This window comes from Oryctolagus cuniculus, chromosome 17 (assembly GCF_964237555.1).
Source record: "Oryctolagus cuniculus chromosome 17, mOryCun1.1, whole genome shotgun sequence".
Lineage (NCBI taxonomy): Eukaryota > Metazoa > Chordata > Mammalia > Lagomorpha > Leporidae > Oryctolagus > Oryctolagus cuniculus.
In genome coordinates this window covers 12,831,139-12,854,428 of record NC_091448.1, presented here as the reverse complement: position 1 = coordinate 12,854,428, position 23,290 = coordinate 12,831,139, and the positions used below count along the sequence as shown (strand labels likewise).

General features: G+C 51.9%; 1 protein-coding gene across 3 annotated transcripts in view; it reads right to left on the bottom strand.

The window, feature by feature from the left end:
- Nucleotides 1-23,290, bottom strand: part of PRKCA (protein kinase C alpha) — a 427,154-nt gene that overhangs the window by 94,977 nt on the left and 308,887 nt on the right. For all 3 annotated transcript variants that reach the window (XM_051824401.2, NM_001101724.1, XM_051824402.2), the window contains 1 exon segment: nt 19,990-20,118. In XM_051824401.2, the coding sequence (XP_051680361.1) occupies nt 19,990-20,118 (129 nt within the window).

Here is a 23,290-nt window from a genome sequence, read left to right as displayed (position 1 = left end):
AGTACCTCTAACCCACTGCAAGGCTGTAACAGGAAATGCCAAGCTGCAGTTATGTGAGAATCACCTTGGAGAACTCACTCAGGGCACGGACTTGCTGTCTCAGAGTCTGATTTGCGAAGCCTGGGGTGGGAGAAGCCACCTGCTCAGGGAGCAGCAGAGGCCGTGGAGGAGCCCTACTCAGCCGACTTCAATGCACCATGCAGGGTGCTTGGCCCACTGGAGACCCCTTCTTGCCATTCCCGCAGGGAGCTCCAAACCATACAGTGCTGAACCTACACTCGCACGGGTGACTCCTTAGGGAACTTTTGGGTCATGTTTGCATGGAAACTCCCAGGACCCACAATACACATTATCTGCTCAACTCAGTTCTCAGCTCTGCCTAGTAACACGGCAAGTCCCTGAAAGCCTTTAACTTCCAGTTTCCTCATCAATAGAACAAAGGAGTCTCACCCGATAGGAACTGCAGTTAGCCAAGTAGAACCTGCGGCATGGTGTCTGTAAGTCCTTGACCACTGTGGCCACTTGGATCATCAGGATCATCCAGAAAAGCCTCCAGCACCCAGTGGCCGTCCCTGAGCCCCCACAAGGTACTGGGCACCAGGACTGCCTCGGGGATTCTTGGGCAAAGAAGACCTGCAAGGGCCCTGGGCTCATGGAACCAGCACTCCTGTCGGGCTATAACTCTCCACCGCCAGACCTGGCACAGAAGTGGGTCTCTCCGTTCTTCATCATTCGTGGTACCAAGCCGAACGCACAGCATCCCGGGAGCAGAGAACGATGGGGTGGCCCCGGGCTCAGGGCTGGCCCAAAGCTCCAGGTCACGAGACCCTGCAGTCCTCTGGTCCCTGGTCTCACTGAGAGCCTCCGACAGAACATTCGCTCGGAGGACACCCAGCACACAGGGCAGGGGCTGGGCCCTGGCATCCCGCCTCCGGAGCTCCCCACCCCAGCCCATCCAAACAGTCCAAGGAGGAAGAGTCCCAACGACACAGTGGGAGATGTGTGGGGAAGGTGTTATTATGCAGTTCCCTCCTGGCTCCAGAGAGAATTGCTCCATTTGTATTTCTGGCCGCCTAATTAGTATTCCCAGTTTTCCCTCCCCACACAGAGCGTTTCTCACAGGCACCAGGCAAACACAGCGAGAAGCAGAACCTGGTCGGCCAGCTTGCCTCCATGAAGCCACCTCCTTCATGTCAGGATGGGCTGGGCTGGGCTGTGGCGGGGGAGCGTGGAAGGCCCCTCTGGCCCCTCCCTCATCTCTGCTTAAAATAGACAACGTCAAATGGAAATAACCCAGGAGATTAAATTGAATTAAGTCAGGCCTGGCTCCCAGGCAGTTGCTAATAAAATCATAAGCATTCACATCAGTGAATACAAAGACAAAAATGCTTATTGGCGCTGCCCATCCATTGCCTGAAGTAGCTGGGCCCTTAAGAGACACAGCACGGTGAAGCTGACCTATCACATACAAGGGACGAGATGCAGAGACCGAGAGGCTGGTGGCCCGCTGTGCTTGCCAGCTTGCTTGCAGGAGCCCCATCTTCCAGTGGTCTTCGCTGGGCTCTCAGGCCAGGAACGTCCTGGCTGGGTGTGGAGCATGATACCCGGTAAGCTGGGTACGTCCACCAGCAAGGACGTCCTGCCCCTCATTGCAGTCTGCAGAAGAGGGGTCAACTGCCCCAGCCCAGGGCTGTCCCCGCCACCCGCAGGATCAATGGCCTTCCCATACATGACATCCTTGTTGCCCTAAACGGGCTCAGCAAGGATGCTCTAAGGGACACACTGACCCGTGGAGTTCAGACGGACCAGAGACCATCAGTCCCTGTCTCTGGAACACTCCAGTCCTCGGAGAAAGAGACAAAATAAGAAAGCGATTCCCTCCCTGTCTTTCTCTTCTACTTCTGCCATCTTTAAAGCTGAGAATACAAAGCTCAAGATAAACATTAATTAAATGTATGCTTCCAGGCTAAGAGATTTTCACAGGCAAAGCCTCTTGTTACAACCACAGTTTTGGAAGAATTCTGAGAGTGTGCATTCAGCCTAGTGGTTAAGACACCACATCCCACATTAGACTGCCTGGGTTTAATGCCCAGCTCTGGCTCCTGACTCCAGCTTCTTGCTAATGCAGAGCCTAGGAGGCAGCCATGATGGCTCAAGTCCCTGGGCTCCTGCTACCCATGTGAGAGACCTGGATTCCTGGCTCCTGGCTTTGGCCTGGCCCAGTCCTGGCAATTGTGGACATTTGGGTAATGAACCAGTGGATAGGAGTTCTGTCTCTCTCTCTCTCTACCTCTCAAATAAATTTAAAAAAACACCTGATGTTCTCATTACTTTTAGATCTTGCTCTGACCAGGACAACTGTCAACATCTCAGACCACCACAAAGCGACCACACGCATCAAACCTAACGGGAGACTAGACTGATCCTGTAAAGAAATGACTGACAGCTGTCACTTCAGGTGCAAAGCTTTAAATCCAATGAAGTAATCCAGAGGGTGACCCCCGAATCATTGCTCTCCCCAGGCCATGAGCCATGGTGCTGAAGTAATCACTGGATCAGCAAATCTGCCAAGTCAAGAGGGGAATTAAACAGGAGTACAGCTGGTATTGTGGAACCCGTAAGTCAAGGACTATGTCGGGACGATGAAGACCACTGGACCCAGGCAGCCTTCCAGGGGGCATCTGAGACCCTCGTGCTTTGGAGGGATGGGAGGGAGGCGGGGGGGAGCTGGTGCTCTGGGCATCACAACCACAGTTTGCACACCAAGCAGAGACAGCACGTTCCCGGCCGCGGGAGGGCCTTGCAGCCATGATCCGTGGCTAAGATGGACCTCGCCGAGGGGCGGCTGGGCGGCCTGGCTTTCTCGGGTCAGAGGCTGAGAACCCAGAGGTATGGTTCGTGTGTTGCCAACTCTTTCATTCTCCCAGTTGGTATCCCTCAGAAAGCAAAGGTGCAGGGGTGGTGTGACAGGTGCGGGCCTGCCCAGCGAGCCGCATGGCCTGCAGATGGCGCTGCCACCTGGGAGTGTCCGTCAAGGGCAAAGGCGCAGGGGCCAGCGGAGGGCTTTGTCCCGTCCTCAGGCCTCCACCTTTCTGCGCTACCTGTTCCGCGCTCTGACTGTGACAGCATTCATGGCACTCTGCTTCCCGCAGGCACAGCATCCCCAAACCACTTCCACATCAATGCCGTACACTTGGATCCCAGAGAGCCATTTCATGGCTTCTAAGTGAGAGCAGCAATTAAGGTTCCGGGTGGCTGGGCTGGACAAATGTCACTGAGCAGACATTTTTCATTTGTCCTTGCCTTTTCTGGGAACAGGCCAGGCCACCTACGAGTCATACGCACGGGCTCAGACGCTGTCCTGCTCTTCAGTAACTTCACGGCTGGGCAACGTGAAGGAAAGGGCACTGAAGTCGAAGGCAGGAGCCTGGCTCCAGTCCCTGCACCCAAAGCCACTTCCTGTGCGGCCCTGGCTAACGTCTGGGGTCCTATTGCCTCGCCTGCTGTTTTCCCGGCTTAGCACAGCTCGCTCTGCCCCAGCCCCCACTTCACCCACCCTCACTCCCATGTGATTGGTCCACAGCTGGCACATGACCCACAGTGAACCAATGCATCTCTTCCCCAGGGGTTCTGGGTGCCTGCCTGCTCTTGTGGTCCCACCCTTGAGTTTCAGAAGACACCTCAAAATCATTTCTTTCTGTCCTTTTTTGAGAAGGAGGGACAGAGGGAGACAGATGTCTCCCATCTGCTAGTTCATTCTCCAAGTGCCTGCAACAGCCAGGGCTTGGCCAGGCTCAAGCAGAGAGCTGGACTCTCAAGCTGGGCCTTGCACACGGGTGGCAGGGACTCAACTCCTTGAGCCCTCACCTGTTCCCCTCCAGGGTGTGCCTGAGCAGGAGGCCTGCGTCAGAATCGGAGCTGGGACTTGAACCCAGGCACTCAGATATGGGATGCGGGTGACCCAAGCGGTGTCTTAACCACTGTGCCAAACACCTGCACTCAGGCTGCTCCTGACAGTTCCCTTTCTCACCACAATGACCTGCCCAGCACCCACATTTCCTAGACTTCGGTTTTATGCCTGCAAAATTCTGCTCCACAGATTCCTTTGTGGGTCACAGAGGAAGATACTCTGTTTAGTGGAAATATCATTCAAATAAGATGTTGCTGGGAGACATCGGCTGTTCGAACGTGTTTGGAAATCACTGGACCAGAAGCTTCTCCTGTCTCTCCCAGTTGGGTCTGGAATTGGAGTCTCCAATTCTGCTGTCAGTTCCCCCAAAAGGGCATACCCATGAGCCCCTTGTTCGTGCTCAGAGTTCACGCAGTTCAAGTGCCTCCATCTGAGTTTGCAGATGAAGACAGGGAAACAGAGAGATCAAGAGCTGAGGTTCTGGGGCCGGCACTGTGGCGCAGTAGGTTAATCCTCTGCCTGCAGCGCTGGCATCCCATGTGGGCACCAGTTCTAGTCCTGCTGCTCCTCTTTCAATACAGCTCTCTGCTATGGCCTGGGAAAGCAGTAGAAGATGGCCCAAGTCCTTGGGCCCCTGCATCCCTGTGGGAGTCCAAGAAGCTCCTGGCTTCGGATTTGCGCAGCTCTGGCCATTGTGGCCATCTGGGGAGAGAACCAATGGATGGAAGACCTCTCTCTCTCTCTCTCTCTCTGTAACTCTACTTCTCAAATAAATAAATAAAATCTTAAAAAAAAAGGGAAGGTTAAAAAAAAAAGAGCTGAGGTTCACAGCTGGTTAAGATTGTTAAGGCTAGTATTCAGCTGTTCCACTCGATGTTTGCTGTTGTTTTGAGGAGGGAGGAGAGAGTGAGAGTGAGACAGTGCTCGCCTATCTGCTGGTTCTATCCCCAAATGCCCCTAGTGGCTGGGGCTAGGTTGGGCTAAAGCCAGGAGCTGGGAACACAATGCAGGTGTCCCACGTGGGTGGCAGGAACCCAACTAGTTGAGCCATCCCGGTGTCAGCCTTAGAGGAAGCTGGAGTCGCAGCTGAGGCCAGGAGTTGAACCAGGTGCTCCAGCGAAGGATGCTGGTGTCCTAACTGGTGCCGTGACTGCTGAGCCAAACACCTGCTGAGGGCCTCTGACTTCTGAAAGCAATCCCGCAGGGATGTCTCTGTGTGCCACACTTGGGAGGGGTGGTCAAAGGAAAGACATAGTTTGGAGTTAGCTTTCCCTGACTGTGGCTGGAGTCCCACGGTGGTTGTAGCTACTCCATGAAGGACTCAGTGCCAATGAATGCTTCAATAGAGCACCCGCAAACTGTTGAAATCTTTACTTAATGTATACTAAACTGATCTTCTGTATATAAAGAAAATTGAAAATGAATCTTGATAAGAATGGAAGGGGAGAGAGAGCGGGAAAGGGGAGGGTTGCGGGTGGGAGGGAAGTCATGGTGGGGGAGCCAATGTAATCCATAAGCTGTACTTTGGAAATCTATATTCATTAAATAAAAGTTAAAAAAAAAAAATAAGCCGGCGCCGTGGCTCAATAGGCTAATCCTCCACCTTGCGGCGCTGGCACACCGGGTTCTAGTCCCGGTTGGGGCGCCGGATTCTGTCCCGGTTGCCCCTCTTCCAGGCCAGCTCTCTGCTATGGCCAGGGAGTGCAGTGGAGGATGGCCCAGGTGCTTGGGCCCTGCACCCCATGGGAGACCAGGAAAAAGCACCTGGATCCTGGCTCCTGCCATCGGATCAGCGCGGTGCGCCGGCTGCAGCGGCGGCCATTGGAGGGTGAACCAACGGCAAAGGAAGACCTTTCTCTCTCTGTCTCTCTCTCTCACTGTCCACTCTGCCTGTCAAAAAAAAAAAAAAAAAAAATAGAGCACCCGCTTTGAGGCACTGAACTCTACGACTCAGGTTGCCTGGAAGAAAATTCTACCGATAGGGTCACGGTCTCCAGGGTCACCGTCTCCATCGCGATAGGGTCACGGTCTCCATCGCTTGCTCAGCACCGGTTAGCGGCAGAGTCAGGAGTCAAGCCCATGACCTCACAGCCCATGACTCCACAGCCCATGACTCCCATGACTCCTACGACTCCACAGCCCATGCTGCAGTAGCCTCTAAAACCAGGTCACTTCTATTACCTTGGAAACAAAGCTGGCCCAGCATCCCTTCTTCAGAGCTTGTCTGTCACTGGAAGTGGTTGAGGACTTTTCTCAGGCATCCTGCAGGAGCCAGATGTTTGGAGGGGAACAGAGCCCCTGCAGCACAGAGGGAGGGGACTGACGTGGCCGGGGGAGGGGGGGGGTCACCCAGAGCAGCTGGCTATCAGCAAGCAGTGGCGAGGCTGGACGGAGCCCCTGCACATGCACTTTCCCTTCTGGCCCCTGGCCGATGTTGGCCCCTAGTTCTTCCGCAGGTAGCCAGTCACCCAGGCAACGACCAAGGCCAGAGAAATGGATCCCTCCCTCGCCCTGCGTCCCCACCTCCGACAAAGTGACAGCGAAGGGGAAGAGGGGCCAGGATGGTGCTTCCCAGGACAAGGGCTCTCCTCCGGCCCCATCCCCATGAGAACTTCGCATTTTTCCCCACTTCATTTCCTGCCTCTGGGAAGTCTAAGCTGTGGAAAAAACACTTCCCCCAGGTAACCAGGCCGATTCAGTGGCCCCAGCTTGAGAGCTTTTACAGGAAGTATGCCCGACTTCTCTCTCCATTATTCTAGGGGCGGGAAATACCTGGCTGGGTTTGAAAAGGGACCCTGGCCGTCTCTAATTAGCCAGAAGCCTCGTGTTAATTACAAAGGGAAACAGGAGGTACAGAAAGGCCCCTGGGGATGCTGTGGCACCGAGCTGCTCGGGAGGCCGCGGCCCACTCTGCTCAAACACGGCTATTTTAGAACCACCGCAGGAGCTAACTTATCTGGTATTTTCTGCATCTCTCCAAGTGGAAATGCCTGGGAGCTCAGATGAACACAGGCTGATGCTCCTCTGCACCATTTAAGGAAAAAAGATTTGAGAGGCAGAACAAGAGGCAAGCAGACATACACGCACACACACACACACAAAGAGATCTTCCATCTGCTGGTTCACTCACAATAGCCGTGTCTAGGTGAGGCCAAATCTAGGAGCTCGGGAACTCTATCCTGGTCTCTCACACAGGTGACAGGGACTCAAGTACCTGGGACATCGGCTGCTGCCTTCCCAGGCGCATTAGCAGGGAGCTAGATCAAACCCGGAGCAGCTGGGATTCGAACCAGGGCTCCAGCATGGGAGGCAGGGGTCGCCAGTGGTTGCTTAACTGCCACAATACCCCGCTTCTCTCGGCACCATTTTCCAGCAAGTGATCCCAGCATGTATACACACCTCAACGGGGAGACCCTGTACAAAACATCAAGGAAAAAAAACTTGGTAGCCTATCACAGCAGGTTAGTGTTGGGAAGGACCCCAAGGTGGCCTCTGCCTATTCTAGCTCTCGCCTGGACCACTCCTCCCTACCCTTGAGGATGACATGGATGAGAGAGGAAGCGACATCTGCATTTATTTGGAGACATTTCTGTTGGTAAACCTACCAACTCCCAGACACGGGCCAAGCTTTCCAACCTTCTGGTAGGGAACCAGACGGGGGCATCTACTTGCCATCGATCTCCTCTTCCATCCGCATCCCCTAAGACCGTCTCCTCCATCACAGAGTTAAAGGCGGTTGTGACAGAAGTGATTGAAAAAATATCACTTGCAGGCTTCTAAGAAATTCCTCACTTGGTTTATGCACTGACTTTCTACAAGATGATCAAATTCCTCGCAATAATTTCATGGCAATTAATCTTGTGCTGAAATGATAATCCTATTATTAGAAGCAATTAAAATCCTGTGCAAGGATGACCTGCTCGGTCAATGTCAACGTCTCTGTGTGCTAATGGGGGAATCTTGAAAGAGGCCCCAGACATCTGCTCCTCCTTTTTCAGAGTGCAGGAATCCAAGGCCTGTCTCTAAGACTGTATCATCGGGGCAGGAACTGCAGTCAAAGGAGACAGTTGGTGACACCCCTATCAAGAATCGGGGCACCAGTGTTGTGGGGTAGAGGGTTAAGCTGCCGCCTGCTGGGCTGGCATCCCGTATCAGCACTGGTTCAAGTCCTGGCTGCTCCACTTCCAATCCAGCTCCCTGCTAACGGCCTGGGAAAAGCTGCAGAAGATGGCCCAAGTGCTTGGCCCTTGCCCTCCACGTGGGAGATCTGGAAGAAGCTCCTAGCTCCTGGCTCCTGGCGTTGGGCTGCCTCAGCCCTAGTGGTTGTGGCCATCTGGGGAGTGAGCCAGAGGATGGAAGCGCGCTCTCTCTCTCTCTCTCTACCTCTCCCCCTCCCCCCCATCTGGAGAGTGAACCAGAAGATGGAAGCGCTCTCTCTCTCCTCTCCCCCCCCCCCCTCTCCTCTCTCTCTTGGGAGTGAACCAGAGGATGGAAGATCTCCGCGCCCCCATCTGGGGAGTGAACCAGAGGATGGAAGATCTCTCTCTCTCTCTCTCTCTCTCTACCTCTACCTCTACCTCTCTCTCTCTCTCTGTAACTCACTTTTAAATAAATAAATAAATCTTAAAAAAATATGAAAGCATCAGGGAGTTGGGCTTGTCCTAAGCAGAACTGGAAAAACCGGGCCGCTCTGTGTGTGGCGGTCCAGGGACCTTTCGATAAAGGCCAACACTGCCTGAAGGAAATAACACTAGCAGCCCTTTTGCCCCTCGCCCCGATCCTGCTGCCTCCCACGGACATCCAGTGACTAAGCACCCAGCAGGGAAAGCTATGTTTGAATCGCTGCAAAGAGAACTAAGCATGAATAACAACCCGTAGGAGGGCATGCTGCTAGTTAGTACGCACTTGACATTTAGCTGTGCCACCGATAAGTCAGGACGAGGTAGCACAGTCAGGATGTAAATAACGACACGTCTCTTGGAGAGGATGCAGCCTGTCTCTTGATGGATGCCCGTTTCTCAGAAAGATCCCAGCAGTCATGTGGCTCCACGAATGAGACCCAGATAGGAGCATTTAACGTGGTCCAGACACGGGGCTAGAACTGCAGGGGTCGCTTGGATTTGGGATGTAGGAGCACAGCATGAGCCTTGTAAATTTTCTGTGTTGTGCACACTGTGTATTTCCATCATCGGCAACGTCATTTTTCTCAGCAAACAAATGTATTAGGCATAAATTGGAGGCACTGGGCTGAGCATGAGGGCTCCTGATCTGGTAAAAAGAGACCAACTTATAAATAGACACGCTGGCGAAATCACTTAACAAAGTCAGAAAGGGCAGAGAGAGAAAGTGGCCCCCGGCAGGCAGGACGTAAGATGTCAGCAGAGGCTTCATGAGGGTGACTGGAGCCGAGAGCTGAAAAGATGCTCCTGAGAGAGCAGGCAAATGGCGCAAGCAAAGGCGACGAGGGGAAGCCCTGGTGGACAGGTGTCTGCTGCATTGTAGAAGCTGCATGGGGCTTTTCTTTCTAATAGGAACACATTGTAAAGGGGAGGGGAGCATATGAGATGCGCCTGGGGAGGCAGGCAAGGTACTGGCTGCCGACAGGGTCACACGGACATGACACAGATGTTCAGGAATGGCCAACCAAGGAAGAAGACAGTGTAAGCAGATGGACCCACTGCAAACCTGCTGGCTGTGACCCAGACCACTTGCTTTGCAGTTGAACAGGCCAACACGCTAGCCCTCCCCTGGTACCTGCAGGCTGCCACCATGGGTACAAGCAGGCTGCCACAGGTTAGAGGTGTGGCCCGGCGCTCTTCTGCTAAGGATGCGCCTGCACGGTGAGCATCAAGACTGAAAGCAGAGTCTGCTAGAGAATGATGTCTTCCAAGACTGTCAGAAAGAGGAGGCGTCTCTGCTGGAGTAGAACCCATGCCAGGAGGGGACAGGCAGCAACAGCAGTGTGAGACCGGACTGATCCGGGCACGCGCCACGCCAACTCGGACACTGTGAAAATGCACCCACCCATCCTTGCTCACTCTGGTCCCCCGCTGTCAGGCAGGGAAGGCCCCAGCCGGACTCCCTGCTGCCAGACCCTCCCCCACAACGGTGCCAGTGGTGCTACTGTAATTACTGGTGCCCCGAGCCACTGCAAGACAGCCTCAACTATTAACTGCTGGGTAGAACCGGAGCCTGCAAACACTGCAGCAATGGTGCAGGCCGCATCTGTACTCATGGGAAATGGCCATGAATTTGCACAGAATCTTGCGCTGGTCAGTTGGGTGAGAGAATGGAGAGGGCACGCCTGGGCCCTGGAGGCAGAGTGTCCCCCACTTGGCCGCATCTCTCTGAGCCTCAGTTTTCTCAGTTACATGATGGTGACAGTCATGATGGAAATGACATTTTTCTCAAAGGGTTACTGTGATGAGACCACATATAGGAAAGCATGCAATCAGGGCCTGGTATACAGGAGGTGTTTAATCAATGTTGGTTTCCCTTCTTGCAGGACCTAGGCACTCAATCCCAGCAGTGTCTCTGGTATGCCCTTACTGTCCGCCTTTTCTGCACCTGCTACTTGTGTTTTGACGTTGCCATTGGCAGGAGACCAGGCACAGAGAGACCACAAGATGAGGAAGGGCCACGGCTGCTTTCTGAGCTAAAGGGAAGCACCAGTCCTCTCCGTGGACATCAGGCAGACATTGAACTCTTCATTCTCACTCCCCACCTGCAAAATGCGGGAGCCCTTGCTCATCATGTGTCTCCCTAGGAGCAGCAGTGCCACGGTCCCCATCACCCCCAGAACCGGCAGGGGTCAACAGACCCATGGGACTTCTGCGAACAAAGCCATCTGGACAAACAGCACTCTGTACTGAGTAGCGGTGAGGAACTTTTCTCTACGAGTGTTTATGCCCAAACTAAAGGAGCAATTTCACACAGAAGCAAGGCCCAGAAAGCTCCTCAATGCTGCTTTCTAAGAATACAGAACTCTTCTTGAAAGACAGGCTCACACAGACCAATGCTGAGCTGGTGTCTGTAAAGTAGGCCCAGGAACCCCCAGGACAGGGACAGGGTGGTAGGGTGGTACCCAAGGTGGGTGCAGGTGCAGAACACAACTGGCCCTCACAGCCATTTTTTTTTTTTTTAAGATTTATCCATTTATTTGAAAGTCAAGGTTACATAGAGAAGGACAGGCAGAGAGAGAAAGAGGTCTCCCCAGTTGGCTGCAACAGCTGGAGCTGCACAGATCTGAAGCCAGGAGCCTCCTCTGGGTCCCCAACATGGGTGCAGGGGCCCAAGAACTTGGGCCATCCTCTGCTGCTTTCCCAGGCTGTGGCAGAGAGCTGGATGGGAAGAGGAGCAGCTGGGACTAGAACTGGGGCCCATATTGGATGCCAGTGCTTCAGGCCAGGGCATTAACCCACTGTGCCACAGCGCTTGCCCCCACCCAGCCATTCTTCAACACCTCCATGTTTGTTTAGATCATAAAAACAGTTTTGCCAATACTGCACTCACAACTATCCTTAGATGCATGTCCACATGCCTGTCCATGTGTGACTCATTCGGGTTCTCTTTCTTTTCTCCCTGGGCATATGGAGAATGGGCACAACCCACCAGCTCCTGGGGCACACAGAACACGAGTGGTCCCCTGACCCTGGGCAGTGCTGGCCCACCGTGGGAGTGTGCAATGGCAAGTCCCATGTGGCGAGCAGCAGGGGGCTCCAAGGACACAGTCAGTGACTCAGCCATACTGGGGTTAGCTGAGTGTTGACTTTCAAAATAAATAAATAAATCTTTTTTTTTTTTTTTTTTTAAAAAGAGTTCTATGAATATTCCTGCACCCTCTCTTGGTGCACTCATCCTTAACATCCCACCACTGGTGCCTCTGCCTCCATGCGTGCTCTCTCCATCCCACATGGAGCCTTTTTTTTTTTGTAGCCTTTTTTTTTCTTTTCTTTTTTTTTTGCTTTTGGTGATTGATTTGGAAGCTACAGATGCTGGAGAAAATGACCCCTAAAATATCTTCCCTTCCTAAGCACAACAGCGTCACCCAGAAACCTCATACTGATAAAAAACTGGTCTACAACCACTGTCCCCCAAGAGTCCTTCACAGCTATTTTGTTTCCTGGTTTGGGTCCAGGATCCAATCAAGTGTTGTCGATTGCACTTGGTTGTCAGGTCTCTTTAGCCTACTTTAATCAAGAACAGTAGCCTTCACTGTTTTTATTTTTCACCACATTGACATTTTTTTAAAAAAGCCCAGCCGGTTACCACACAGAACACCTCGGTATCTGGATGTCTGTTTCCTCTCTGGATTAGATTCGGGTTGTAAGACTGTGGCAGAACACTGGAGAGTCTACTGTGGGCTTCCATGCCATCACATCAGGTCGGACATCCTTTCAGTGTGTGGCATTCCTGGGGAGCCCAGGTGCTAGGGACTGAATGTCTGGCCCCAATTCCTACGGGGAAACCCTAATCCCAACAGGACAGTGTTTGTAGACGGGGCTTCTGGGAGGGGATCAGGGCCCTTACGAGAGGAGAGAGAAGAGCTGTGAGGAAAGAATGAGAAGATGCCACCTGCAACCATGGAGACGGACCAGACGCCAGATCTACCAGTGCCTTCTCCTGGGACTTCCGGCACTGAACATCCAGCCCCCAGAACTACGAGAAATGCAGGTCTGCTCTTGGCCCCGCCCAGTCTACGGCGCCCTGTTACAAGCCAAGATGCTGCATTAGCTCGCTTGGTTAAGGTGGTACGTGTCCAGCTGACAATGAACACTGAACATTTAGTTCAAGTCACAGGACTCTGGCTATATACCCTTAGTGGGATATCAAGATTTCCAAAAACTGCAAGAAAATCTTGAACTTCATTTAGTAGGCTTGGTCTTGGTGGAGGTATTGCTGTGATAGGTCTCCGTCTGCTGTACATAATGTGCATGAAACATATAGGTAAGCATAGGTTGCTTGTTTATTTCTTTGAAAGGCAAAGTCTTAGGTGGGAGGGGGGAGAGGGAAGGAGAGAGAGGAAACAGAAAGGGGCGGGAGTAGAGCGATCTCTTTCATCCACCAATTCACCCCACAAACGCCCGCAACATACAGTGCTGGGCAGGCTGAGGCCAGGAATTCCATCGAGGTCTCCCACGGGGCGGCAGGGCCCCGAGTCCTTAAGCCATCAGCTGCTGCCTCCTAGGAGGTATTACCAGTGATGCTGGATTGGAAGCAGAGCAAACGGGACTCAAACCAGTGCTCTGCGAGGGGACACCAGCGTCACAGGAGGCAGCCCGACTGGTGCGCCACACTGGAGGACGGGCGCACAGCTGCAGTCAGGAGCCAGGGACCCCCCTCCCCCACCCCGGGAGGATGTACAAAGAATACAGACGGTGGGGGGCGGTTTGGAGCAGCAGGGTCAAGTTGTCTAAAAAGTTTCCTCTGTGTCTGCAGAGCGTGCAGGCTTGGATTCTAAGGACTATTTGCACTAAAAACTCCACACAAACCCAAACCAAGGTTCTGCAAAGGAATGACTGACGTACAGGGTGGGACCCAAAAAGCAAAACCATTCCTGTGGGGTGATGTGAAAGGACACAAGAGCCAGCTTGAAGCACCCCACCCCCGCCTTGGCTAACTTTGGGACAGTCTGAGTATTAAAAAAAAAAAAAAGACTGAAAAATAACTCATGAGCCCAAACAGATACTTTTTTATAAATGTAGAGGGAAGCAAAAGAAAGGTCTTCTTTCAGAAGAGTGACAGCTAACCAATATAGAAGAACGCGTTGGAATTAGAGATTTACCATCCTACAGCCAGACGTAATAAGTGATCAAGGCTCCTCCGTGGACACTCGCCCCATTACGTGGGAGGCGGCTGGCCTTCAGAACAACACCCAGACGCATTACTCACAAACCGAAGGATGCCACCGTAGTGGGGGGGGGGGTCTGCTTGAGAACCCCTTAACCAGCATCAAGCGGGATGAGCTGGAGGACTGGGAGCCTCTCGCTGGCCCCTCTCTCTATCCCAGCCTGAGGGACCAGTTACAGCAGCTGCATCACCTTCCGGATCCTAAACCGGATCCAAACCCCAGAGTCCAGGTTTTATTTTACAGAAATTACCTCCTGTAAACACCTTTTTCCTTTAAACAAGCAGCTTGATTTAACGTCTCCTGCTGGCAGCCCAAACTGGTTATTACATCCCATAGCCTGCTGCCATTGCCAAAGGCAGACGCACAGAGCACTCAGGCAGTGGATGGGGCCACCTGCTGGCCGCCCCCTGCCCCACCCCCACCCCGAAAGTCCTCAGTCACTGTGACCCTGAACCTCGGGTAAATCGAAGGTTCGGACCGGGCAGTGGTTGCTCTGCTCCCATCGAAAACGGACCCAGCTCGAACTCAGAATCCTTTGACTGAGAAGGACGCATTTAACTTGGGGCCCATACGACAGGATCGCCTACAGACTGTGCCGCTTGTAAAAGCTGTCATCACGGCAGCCCTGCTCCCTTGAAAACGGACAGGAACAAATTTCCTCCTGCCCGCCCCTCCTCTCGCTCCCCCAGACCCGGAAGTCCCTGGATGGTGCTGAGCTTCCTGACCACCACCTGCAACGCCCTCGCATCCCCTGCCTCTCTGGCCCCACTGCTCTGGCCGAGGCACCCAGGCTCGCAATGCACATGGGATCTAGTGGTTGCTCTGCAAGTCCTTTTCACGTCTTCGTCACTCCCCCTTCACCCCTCAGCCCCAACCACACATTCCATGACAAGCTCTGTTCATGATTATTTTAGCACCCTTGTGCCTGGCCAAGAGCTGGGCACGTGCTCAATACGTATAATGAAGTCAGGAATAGAAGAACGAACGATCGAGCCTCCTTGCCTCGATTCCGCAGTGAGCACCCCAGGATAAGGTGAGAGAGCACCTACAAGACGACTGCTTTAATCACAGTGACAGAGTCTGAGGCCTGGGGAGCTGAGATGCCACACAAGCATGGGTCTCTGGGCTGCAAAGGAGCCTGGACAGGAGCCCAGCTTGGAACTTCGAGCTCTACCCCAAGCCAGCAACTCAAAGCCCTTGAGAAAATCGGTCTTCCTCAGGGTAATCTATTTGTGGGAGAGATTTGTTCCTGCAACAGCTGTACAGCACATGAGATTTTTTCCATTTACTTACAACATTAAATTGAAAATTAGTTCCCATGAGGGCTTTTTTTTTTTTTTTGAACCACTCCTTCAAATAAAAAGAGCACACAAGAATTTAGAAAACCTATTAAAATCATCGGCTGGAGGAAGAAAAAAGTGAAACTGTTCTGATAACATCAGCATCCCTGCCCACAGGCAAAAAAAAACCCCACCCATCTCGCAAGCAGAGACTTTTCCCATCAAGACTGCATCAATCTAGAGAGAAAACTCCGCCCTGGTTTCAGAAAGGTGATTCCCATCCCTGCAGGACTCCCAGGGGAGTCTCCCTGTTGTGCTGGGAATTAATTTCAACATGAGTGACTCTGCACAGGTGAAAATGGAGATTGAGCTCGTCTAGCAATTAACACAGCTGTGAGGGCTTCGGTTTAAATGCATTTTCCAAGCAATCACCTGCCTTTGGACCCTCAGCTCTGCTCGTTATGCTGCTCTGTTTATATCTGCATTCCCATTAAAGCTGGACTACTTCTCACATCCCATTGAATCCCGCAGTTGGAGATGTCTTGCCTCTGCCTCTCAGTCTGTCAGCCTCCTCTGTTCCAGGGGTCATTCCCTGCCCAGTGCACCCCCCGTGGTACACTATTCACAGATGGCATCATTTGGCCCTTGATTGTACTTGGACTTGGATTGTTCTTCCACCTTCTCATGGGTTACTCTTTTCTCCCCTGGTTTTAAGAACCATACTTTCCGTAACCTTAAAAAACCTCATGGAGTGCTGGATGCAGGCATAGCAAATGTTTATGGGCTTAGTATTTGTCCAAAAGGAGACTCCTTAATTAACGAGAGACTTGGGAGGCTCCTAGCATAGGCATTGCAAGTCAGCCCTGGCTTCGAGCCCCACTCCATCACTTTCTAACCCTGTAACTTGGAGCAATTTCCTTCCCTTTGCTGAATTTTCTTAGTCATCTTGAAAACAAAGAGAAGAAGGGGCTGGCTGGTGCCATGACATGGCAGATAAAGGTGCCGCCTGCAGTGCTGGCAACCTGTATGGGTGCCAGTTCAAGACCCGGCTGCTCCACTTCTGATCCCACTCTCTGCTATGGCCTGGGAAAGCAGTAGAACATGGCCCAAGTGCTTGAGGTCCTGCAATGGAGTGGGAGACCTAGAAGAAGCTCCTGGCTCCAGATTGGCCCAGCACCAGCTGTTGCAGCTTTTTGGGGAGTGAACCAGCGATGGAAGAAAGATTGATCTCTCTCTCTCTCTGCCTCTGCCTCTTGGTAAGGCTGCCTTTCAAATTAATAAATAAATCTTTAAAAAAAAAAAAGAAAATGAAGAGAATGATAGTACTCATTTTGTGGGACTGTTGGAGGATGCCATGAAACAATGACTAAAAGGTGCTTAGCACAGGGAAAGCTATCCTAGGAACAGGACACTACAATAAGCACGACTTGTCATCAACAACAAATTCGTACCTAAGCTGGGAGGAGGGACAGGCAGGTGACACCAGCAGGGACGCCACTGAAGAGGCTCTGCTTTGCATTCCTCATGGTACAACAAAGTCTTCGGCTCTTTGAGACCAATTCTCAGCCACTAGCACAAATACCTGTTTTTCATAAATGTATCAGGTACTATTGAGAATATGATCACTTTGCTACTTAAATTGTGGTTATGCGAGGATGGGCCCTGGGTGAAGGACAGATGCATACTCTAATACTTGCGCAACTTCTGAAAATCTAAAACCACCTTAAACTCCGTGTTTCATTGACGTATTCATTTACTAATCAGCCATTTCTTTGAACTCTGCTTTCTATACTTAGATTTCCTTTACAGAAACAATTGTGTTTGTAAAATGGACTCCAAGTTGTATTGATCCTAGCATGAAAATACCTTCTTTCGACTTCTATTTAAATATTTAACCACTACACGTATCCTCTGTGTGATCTGGCACAAGTTACCTCATTTCCTGTGCCTTGGTTTCTTCACTTAGGAAGGTGCTGAAATCAAGCCCTCACAGGTGTGCACACTTAGCTCTGAAGAGCTGAGGAAGTGGCTCTTCTGTGGAAAGCACTGGAGAAGTGCCAGCTGCTGCTGCTACTATCACTTCGGAGAGCTGCAAGTGGGCGTCGCCCCAGAATTCACCTGTTGAGTCAACGCCCAACCGGAGAGTATTAAGTAGGAGGGGTTGGCGTCTGGTGTGGTGGTTGAGACACCACTTGAGACTTCTGCATCCCATCCCAGAGTGCCTGTTACGAGGCCCAGCTCCACTTCCCATTCCAGCTTCCTGCTAATGTGCACCCTGGGAGGCAGCAGCTCAAGTACTTAAGTCCCTGACACCCACATGGGAGACCCAGATTCAGTTTCTGGCTCCTGGCTTCAGTGTAACCAAGGCCTAGTTGTTGTGAACACTTGGGAAGTGAACCAGCAGATAGAGGATGGAAGGCAGATTGAATCTTTCCCTTCCTCCCTCTGTCTCTCTCTTTCAAATTAATAATAAAAAAAAAAGTGGTAGGGCCTTTTGGGAAATGAAGTTATTAAATGCTGTGCCCTCATGAATGGGCTGAGTGCCTTGCCAAAAAGCTGAAAGGGAATGTTTGCCCCTCCAACCACACGAGGACATGGCCAGAGGTGCCAGCTGTGCAGCCAAGAGCTGAGAGCTGCGAGGAATGCGTGCCTATCACTTGTAAATTACTCGGTCTGAGGCATCCAGCTATACAGCGGCCTGAATGAATAAGGCATCATTACTCTTACAGCACTGCTGAGCCCGCACTCCGGGACTTGAGCTGTATCTATACAAAATCTTTTTAGGCTCATTTCCTAGGGACTTGACCTAAACAGCGGCTGTAAGTCACACTGCTTTGCTTGCACACATGGAAAGCCCATGTCCAGTTCAGTGATGGGTATGGTCTGCTACATGGTTCTGCGATTCTGATTCAAGGTCAATTGCTGGCATTGGTGCGATCAGCACGCGTGAGCCTGGACCTGATGGGATCTGGCCTTTCTCTTCCACTGTGTGTGACCCTGGCCAGGGCACCTGTGCCTTTCTGCGCAGTTTCCTACCTGCAAGCCTCTTGCAGCTTACGGAAGAGACTAAAAGCCTCGGGCAGCACCATGTGATTTAGGGCTTTTCTTCCAGGAGAAGGCATGGGGCACGTCCAGCATGCAGCGCGTGTTCTGCTTTATCCAGAAACACAACGGGTGACAATTCGACATTTAAAGCCTGTCCAGGCGTTCTGGCCTTACAAGGAGCTGCGAGGGGCACGGGCGAGCCCCGTGATTAAACTCTGCCTATTCACCTGGGATGCCTATTCTACTGCCAACAGCGGTCGCTGTGGAAATAAAGGCAAAGCACAGGAGTGTCCCCCACTACGAGGTCTGCTTTCCGCGGCTCCATCCCTCACGGCCTGCGAGGGCTTTGTTTGACAGCAATTGTCTCCTCAGTGGCTCCCTCCCTGCTTGCCACCCCGACACACGGCTCTGACAAATGCCTCCGTAGAAGAGAGAGAGAAACAAGGGGGAGGATGTGACACCGCGGATGTCCTCACGGCTCCCAGGAAGGCCTCCTTCCTCCGGGCAGAGAGCCACGAGAAAGGCAGGGGACCCCTGGGTCGCAGCAGCCCAATCAAACGGAGACGGGGGTGAGGGCTGCAGCCCCCACGTGCAAGGGTCCAACAGGGATGGTTTTTGGGAAAACAGAAGAACTTCTCTAGGACACAGGAAGTCCGAAGGGACTCTGTGTCGATGGCAGGGGTTTCAGCCCCAGTTCCTTCCAGCTTGACAGTTACACAGGTGGTTTTTCCTAAAGTGATCCAGGGCACGCTGTGTGGCCCCTCCTAGCAACACCTCTCAGTCCCTTGCTTCGTCTTCTTCCCCGAGAGAGGCCAACATTGGGTAGAAAATCTGCTTATTTGTCAAAGGAAAGAATTTCGAATATATTTCCCAAAGTAACCTTTCCTAGAACTCTCCTTGCCCGTTCCTTTCTCTTAAACAGAACCCGCCAGCCTTTCTTCCATGTCTTCTGTCATTTACAAATAAATACCATTAAATAGCTCAACCTTCCTAAACACAAAGCCTCTGCTGACCAAATGAGACAAATGCTTTTGTCAAAGACAGAGTATTCAGGGGTCCATAACGGAGTCCCAGGAGCAAGGAGACAAGGCTGACATCTGGGCGTTACACCTAAGTCACGGAAGGAGAGGCCAAGCTGTCCCGAGCCCGTGGGGGTTCCTGGTCGACAAGACTCCGGGATGACTTGATTGCATGTACTGAGGCACCCACAGGGGGCTGTGGGGGAACTAAAGGAAAAGCCGTGCCCCAGCAGGGCCCCAGCTGCAGCTCTGAGAAGCCAGCTTCCTGTCCTGCCGGTAGGGAATCCAGTATGGGAACGGGAAGCACGGGGCTTGCAGCCTCAAGCCTAGGTTTGGATCCTGACTGCTCACTTAGCAAACCTGCAACTCTGCAAGTTACCAATCTCCCTGTGCCTCAGTTTCCTCTTCTTGAAAAAGGATGCTAACAACCGGGTTGCCGTGAGGACTAAACAGATCAACTGTGCAAAGTTCTAGCCCCGTACCTCAGACAGCAGCAGCATACAGCTCCTCACTGACTGCTGCTGTTGAGGTGGAGTTATCCCGAGGTCATCACAGCCCCCAACCCCCTCCCCGCCACTAAACTTCCGGATCATCCACGGTCTCCCTCCTCCAAGCCTATCAACCGCATTTTGATCAAAGGGCTTCCCTGTTGGGGCGAGTACAATGGCAATGCTCTCAATAGCCCAGACCACTCGGGGCTTGTGACTTTGTACGACCTTGAGTACTTGGGCACACTGGGGTGCCCAGGCCAGTTTTCTGGGAGATGTGTGAAGTCCGCAGGGCCCAGGCACCGTGGTGACTCCAGCAGGACAGACGCCTTCAGCCCGGCCCCCGGCTCGCTCCCTCTTCCCCTCGTGGAGCTGCTGCCGGCCGAGCAAGGCTTACCCGTGACGTGGAGCTTTTCATCGGTGACCTCGGCCTTCAGGTAGATCCGTCCCCTCTTCTCCGTATGGTCCATCCCACACAGGCTGGGGACATTGATCACACACTGCTTGTGAACGTTCATGTCGCAGGCTGTGGGTGGAGAAAGCACAGGGTGAGGGTGGCCATATGCTCTGTGCTCACTTCTTCAGTGTTTTGCTGTCGGAGCAGAAGTGAAAATGAGTTACCCCCCAACTTGATACTTTGCTGTAATGTTTGCAGTGACATAAAGAACTGTTAGCAGATGTCCCTTACAGCAGAGGCTTCGTGTGAGTGACAATATCCTTAAAATACCCATACTATATTTGTTGAGTCCTAACTGAAGCAAAATGTCCCAGCTTGGTCTTCCGTGAGGGTTTCAACTAACAGGATGCAAGATTCACGCAGGTAATGAGTACAGAGCCCCGACTAATCGTATTTCCTATACACAGAGGCAAATACTTTGCACATTTTAAGCAGGGGATGCTTTTTGCCAAAGAATTCCTTATGTCTTTCTGAGCTCACCAACATGAAAGAGTGAAAACACGTGGGTTGGGTATAAGAAATTCATGAAATTTTCTTTTCCAAAACTAGCCTTGCATTTTCAAGAAGGTTTAAGTACATTGCTTTTTATTTTTTTAAGAACCTGTGTTTGATATTTTAAACCTGTCTTCAAATATTTAAATATTATTTCAAGGAAAACAAATAGAAGCCTGGCATGATCAGCCATTCTTTTCAGCTAACATTACGTGGGCGAAACGGGGGAGGATGTGAAAGAGATCAGTCTTATTGCAGTGAACCAAAGAAACCCTGAAAATAATCCTGGGCGCCTACTGCGAACCCGAGACTCTGTGTGGGTGTTCCGGCTCCCCGTCCTTGGGCCCTGGTGCTTCCATAAGGAGGGGTGGCGGCTGGTGCGTCACAGTTCCTGATGGGATGCTGACGAGTTTGCTTCCTTTCACTTTGAGTGTTTACCACAGGACAGTAAATGGTGAAAAGCATCAGGATGAGGTGTATCTGCTGTGTGTTAAACACTGGAAGCAGGATGACGGATACACTGGGGAAGGGTGATTAGCTGATTGACCAATGTGGACCCTGGTGTTTTTTTTTTTTTTTTTTTTTTTTTGACAGGTGGAATTAGACAGTGAGAGAGAGAGAGAGAGAGAAAGATCTTCCTTTTCTGTTGGTTCATCCCCCAAATGGCTGCTACGGCCGGTGCGCTGTGCCAATCTGAAGCCAGGAGCCTGGAGCTTCTCCTGGTCTCCTGTGCGGGTGTAGGGCCCAAGGACCTGGGCCATCCTCCACTGCACTCCCAGGCCACAGCAGAGAGCTGGACTGGAAGAGGGGCAACCAGGACAGAATCCGTTGCCCCAACCGGGACTAGAACCCAGGGTGCTGGCGCCATAGGCGGAGGATTAGCCTAGTGAGCCGAGGTTCTGGCTGTGGACCCTGTTAACACTTCTATTTTGGGAGTGAACAGTTGAGGATCCTGTACCTTGATCTGGCCCATAGAAAAGTTGGGCAAGTGACAGAACGTGCGTTAGCTCAATCATATCTTTACATGTGTGGCCCGATTCCCAGGGTACTGGAAACAGATGGCGACAAGAAGACAATGGAGCTGCGAGCGCACTGGGCTGTGCTGCTGTCTGGCTCCATCTCAGACAGCCTCTGCTGCCTGCAGCAGCTCCTCTGTCCTCTCCCATTCTGTTTCCCCCTTTACAAAGGAAGAGCCTGGCCTACCCAGGAGGCTGCTCCCTGCCACCACAGCTCTAGAAAGGGATCGTGTGTAGATAAGGCACAGGGAGCAGCTTCTCACCGCAGGAGTTAGGGCAGAGGATGGGGTCTGGCACCATCTGCTAAGTTTTCTTCTCCCTTCAGAAAGGAACATGAGCAGTGCCCCCACCCCCCACCCCAGAAGCTCTAAAATTCCAAGGAAACAAGTTTGAAACAAAACAAAAGCATTGGTCCAGGTCAGTGGTTTTCAACATTTCTTAGTAATGGATCCTGTTTTGCAAATGAAATCTAAAGCAGAATCCTAATAGACACAGGAGATGACTGTTATTCATTAGCATAAATTTAGTTAATAAATTCAAATTTATACCATTTATTTATTATAAAGACATTCAAGGACAAGCAATAAAGCCCTCTGATCTGAAGGAAACTTGGAACCAGATCTTAGGGATGCCAGCTGACATCTGCTACAGCTTGAATGTGTCCCTTAGAAGTCCATGTGTTGGGGCCGGGCACTATGGTGTAGTGGGTAAAGCCGCCGCCTGCACTGCCAGCATCCCATGTGGGTGCCGGTTTGAGTACCGGCTGCTCCTCTTCTGATCCAGCTCTCTGCTGTGGCCTGGGAAAGCAGTGGAAGATGGACCAACTCCTAGGGCCCCTGCCCCGATGTGGGAGACCTGGAAGAAGCTCCTGGCTTCTGATTGGCCCAGCTCTGGCCATTGCAGCTATTTGGGGAGTGAACCAGACGATAGAAGACCCCCCTCCCTCTCTGCTTCTGCCTCTCTGTAACTCTGCCTTAAAAATAAATAACTCTAAAAATAAAATGAAATAAAAAAAAGTTCATGTGTTGGGAACTGAATCCCCAAATAGGGGGCCCCAGGATGGCACCAGCAGTTCTATAAGGAAGACGGAGCTGAGCTTGGACGCTTGCTGTCTGCCCATGCAATGCCCTCCACCGCGCTACGCCACAGCAGGAGGGCCGTCACCAGATGCTGATGTCAGGCCCTTGAGCTTCCTGGCTTCTAGCACGGTGAGCTCTTTATATAAATTTACCGAGTCGCAGATATTCTGTTATGGCAACAGAAAACAAACTAAGACAATGTCTCAGACCAGCGTCAGTAGCCCATTCATTTCTGTATTCTGTTACAGCTTTACAGTATTGGAAAATGCTGGTTCATGCACAAATGTGTATGCCAAGGGGAACCATGTTAGATTGTTTGCTTCTGCATCCCAGGGACCCTTAGCTAAGTGGATGTGGCCGGAGAAACATGACTGCAGGTTCTGTCAAATCAATGCATTCTCCTTTTCACCCCCAGAGCACTGCCTTTGTCAAGGTGGGATATGCAACACAGGCAGATGTTTGTTTCTGGTCCAGAGTTTAAAATACTTAAAAATACGTACACACTTACAGGGCTGGGCATTTTGGCAGTGGTTAAGATGCCCGCATCCCCCTGGGTTTGAGTCCTGGCTCCACTTCTGATTCTAGATTCCTGCTAATGTGCACCCTGGGGGGCAGGGGTGACGGCTTAAGTGGCTGAGTTCCTGCCACCCACGT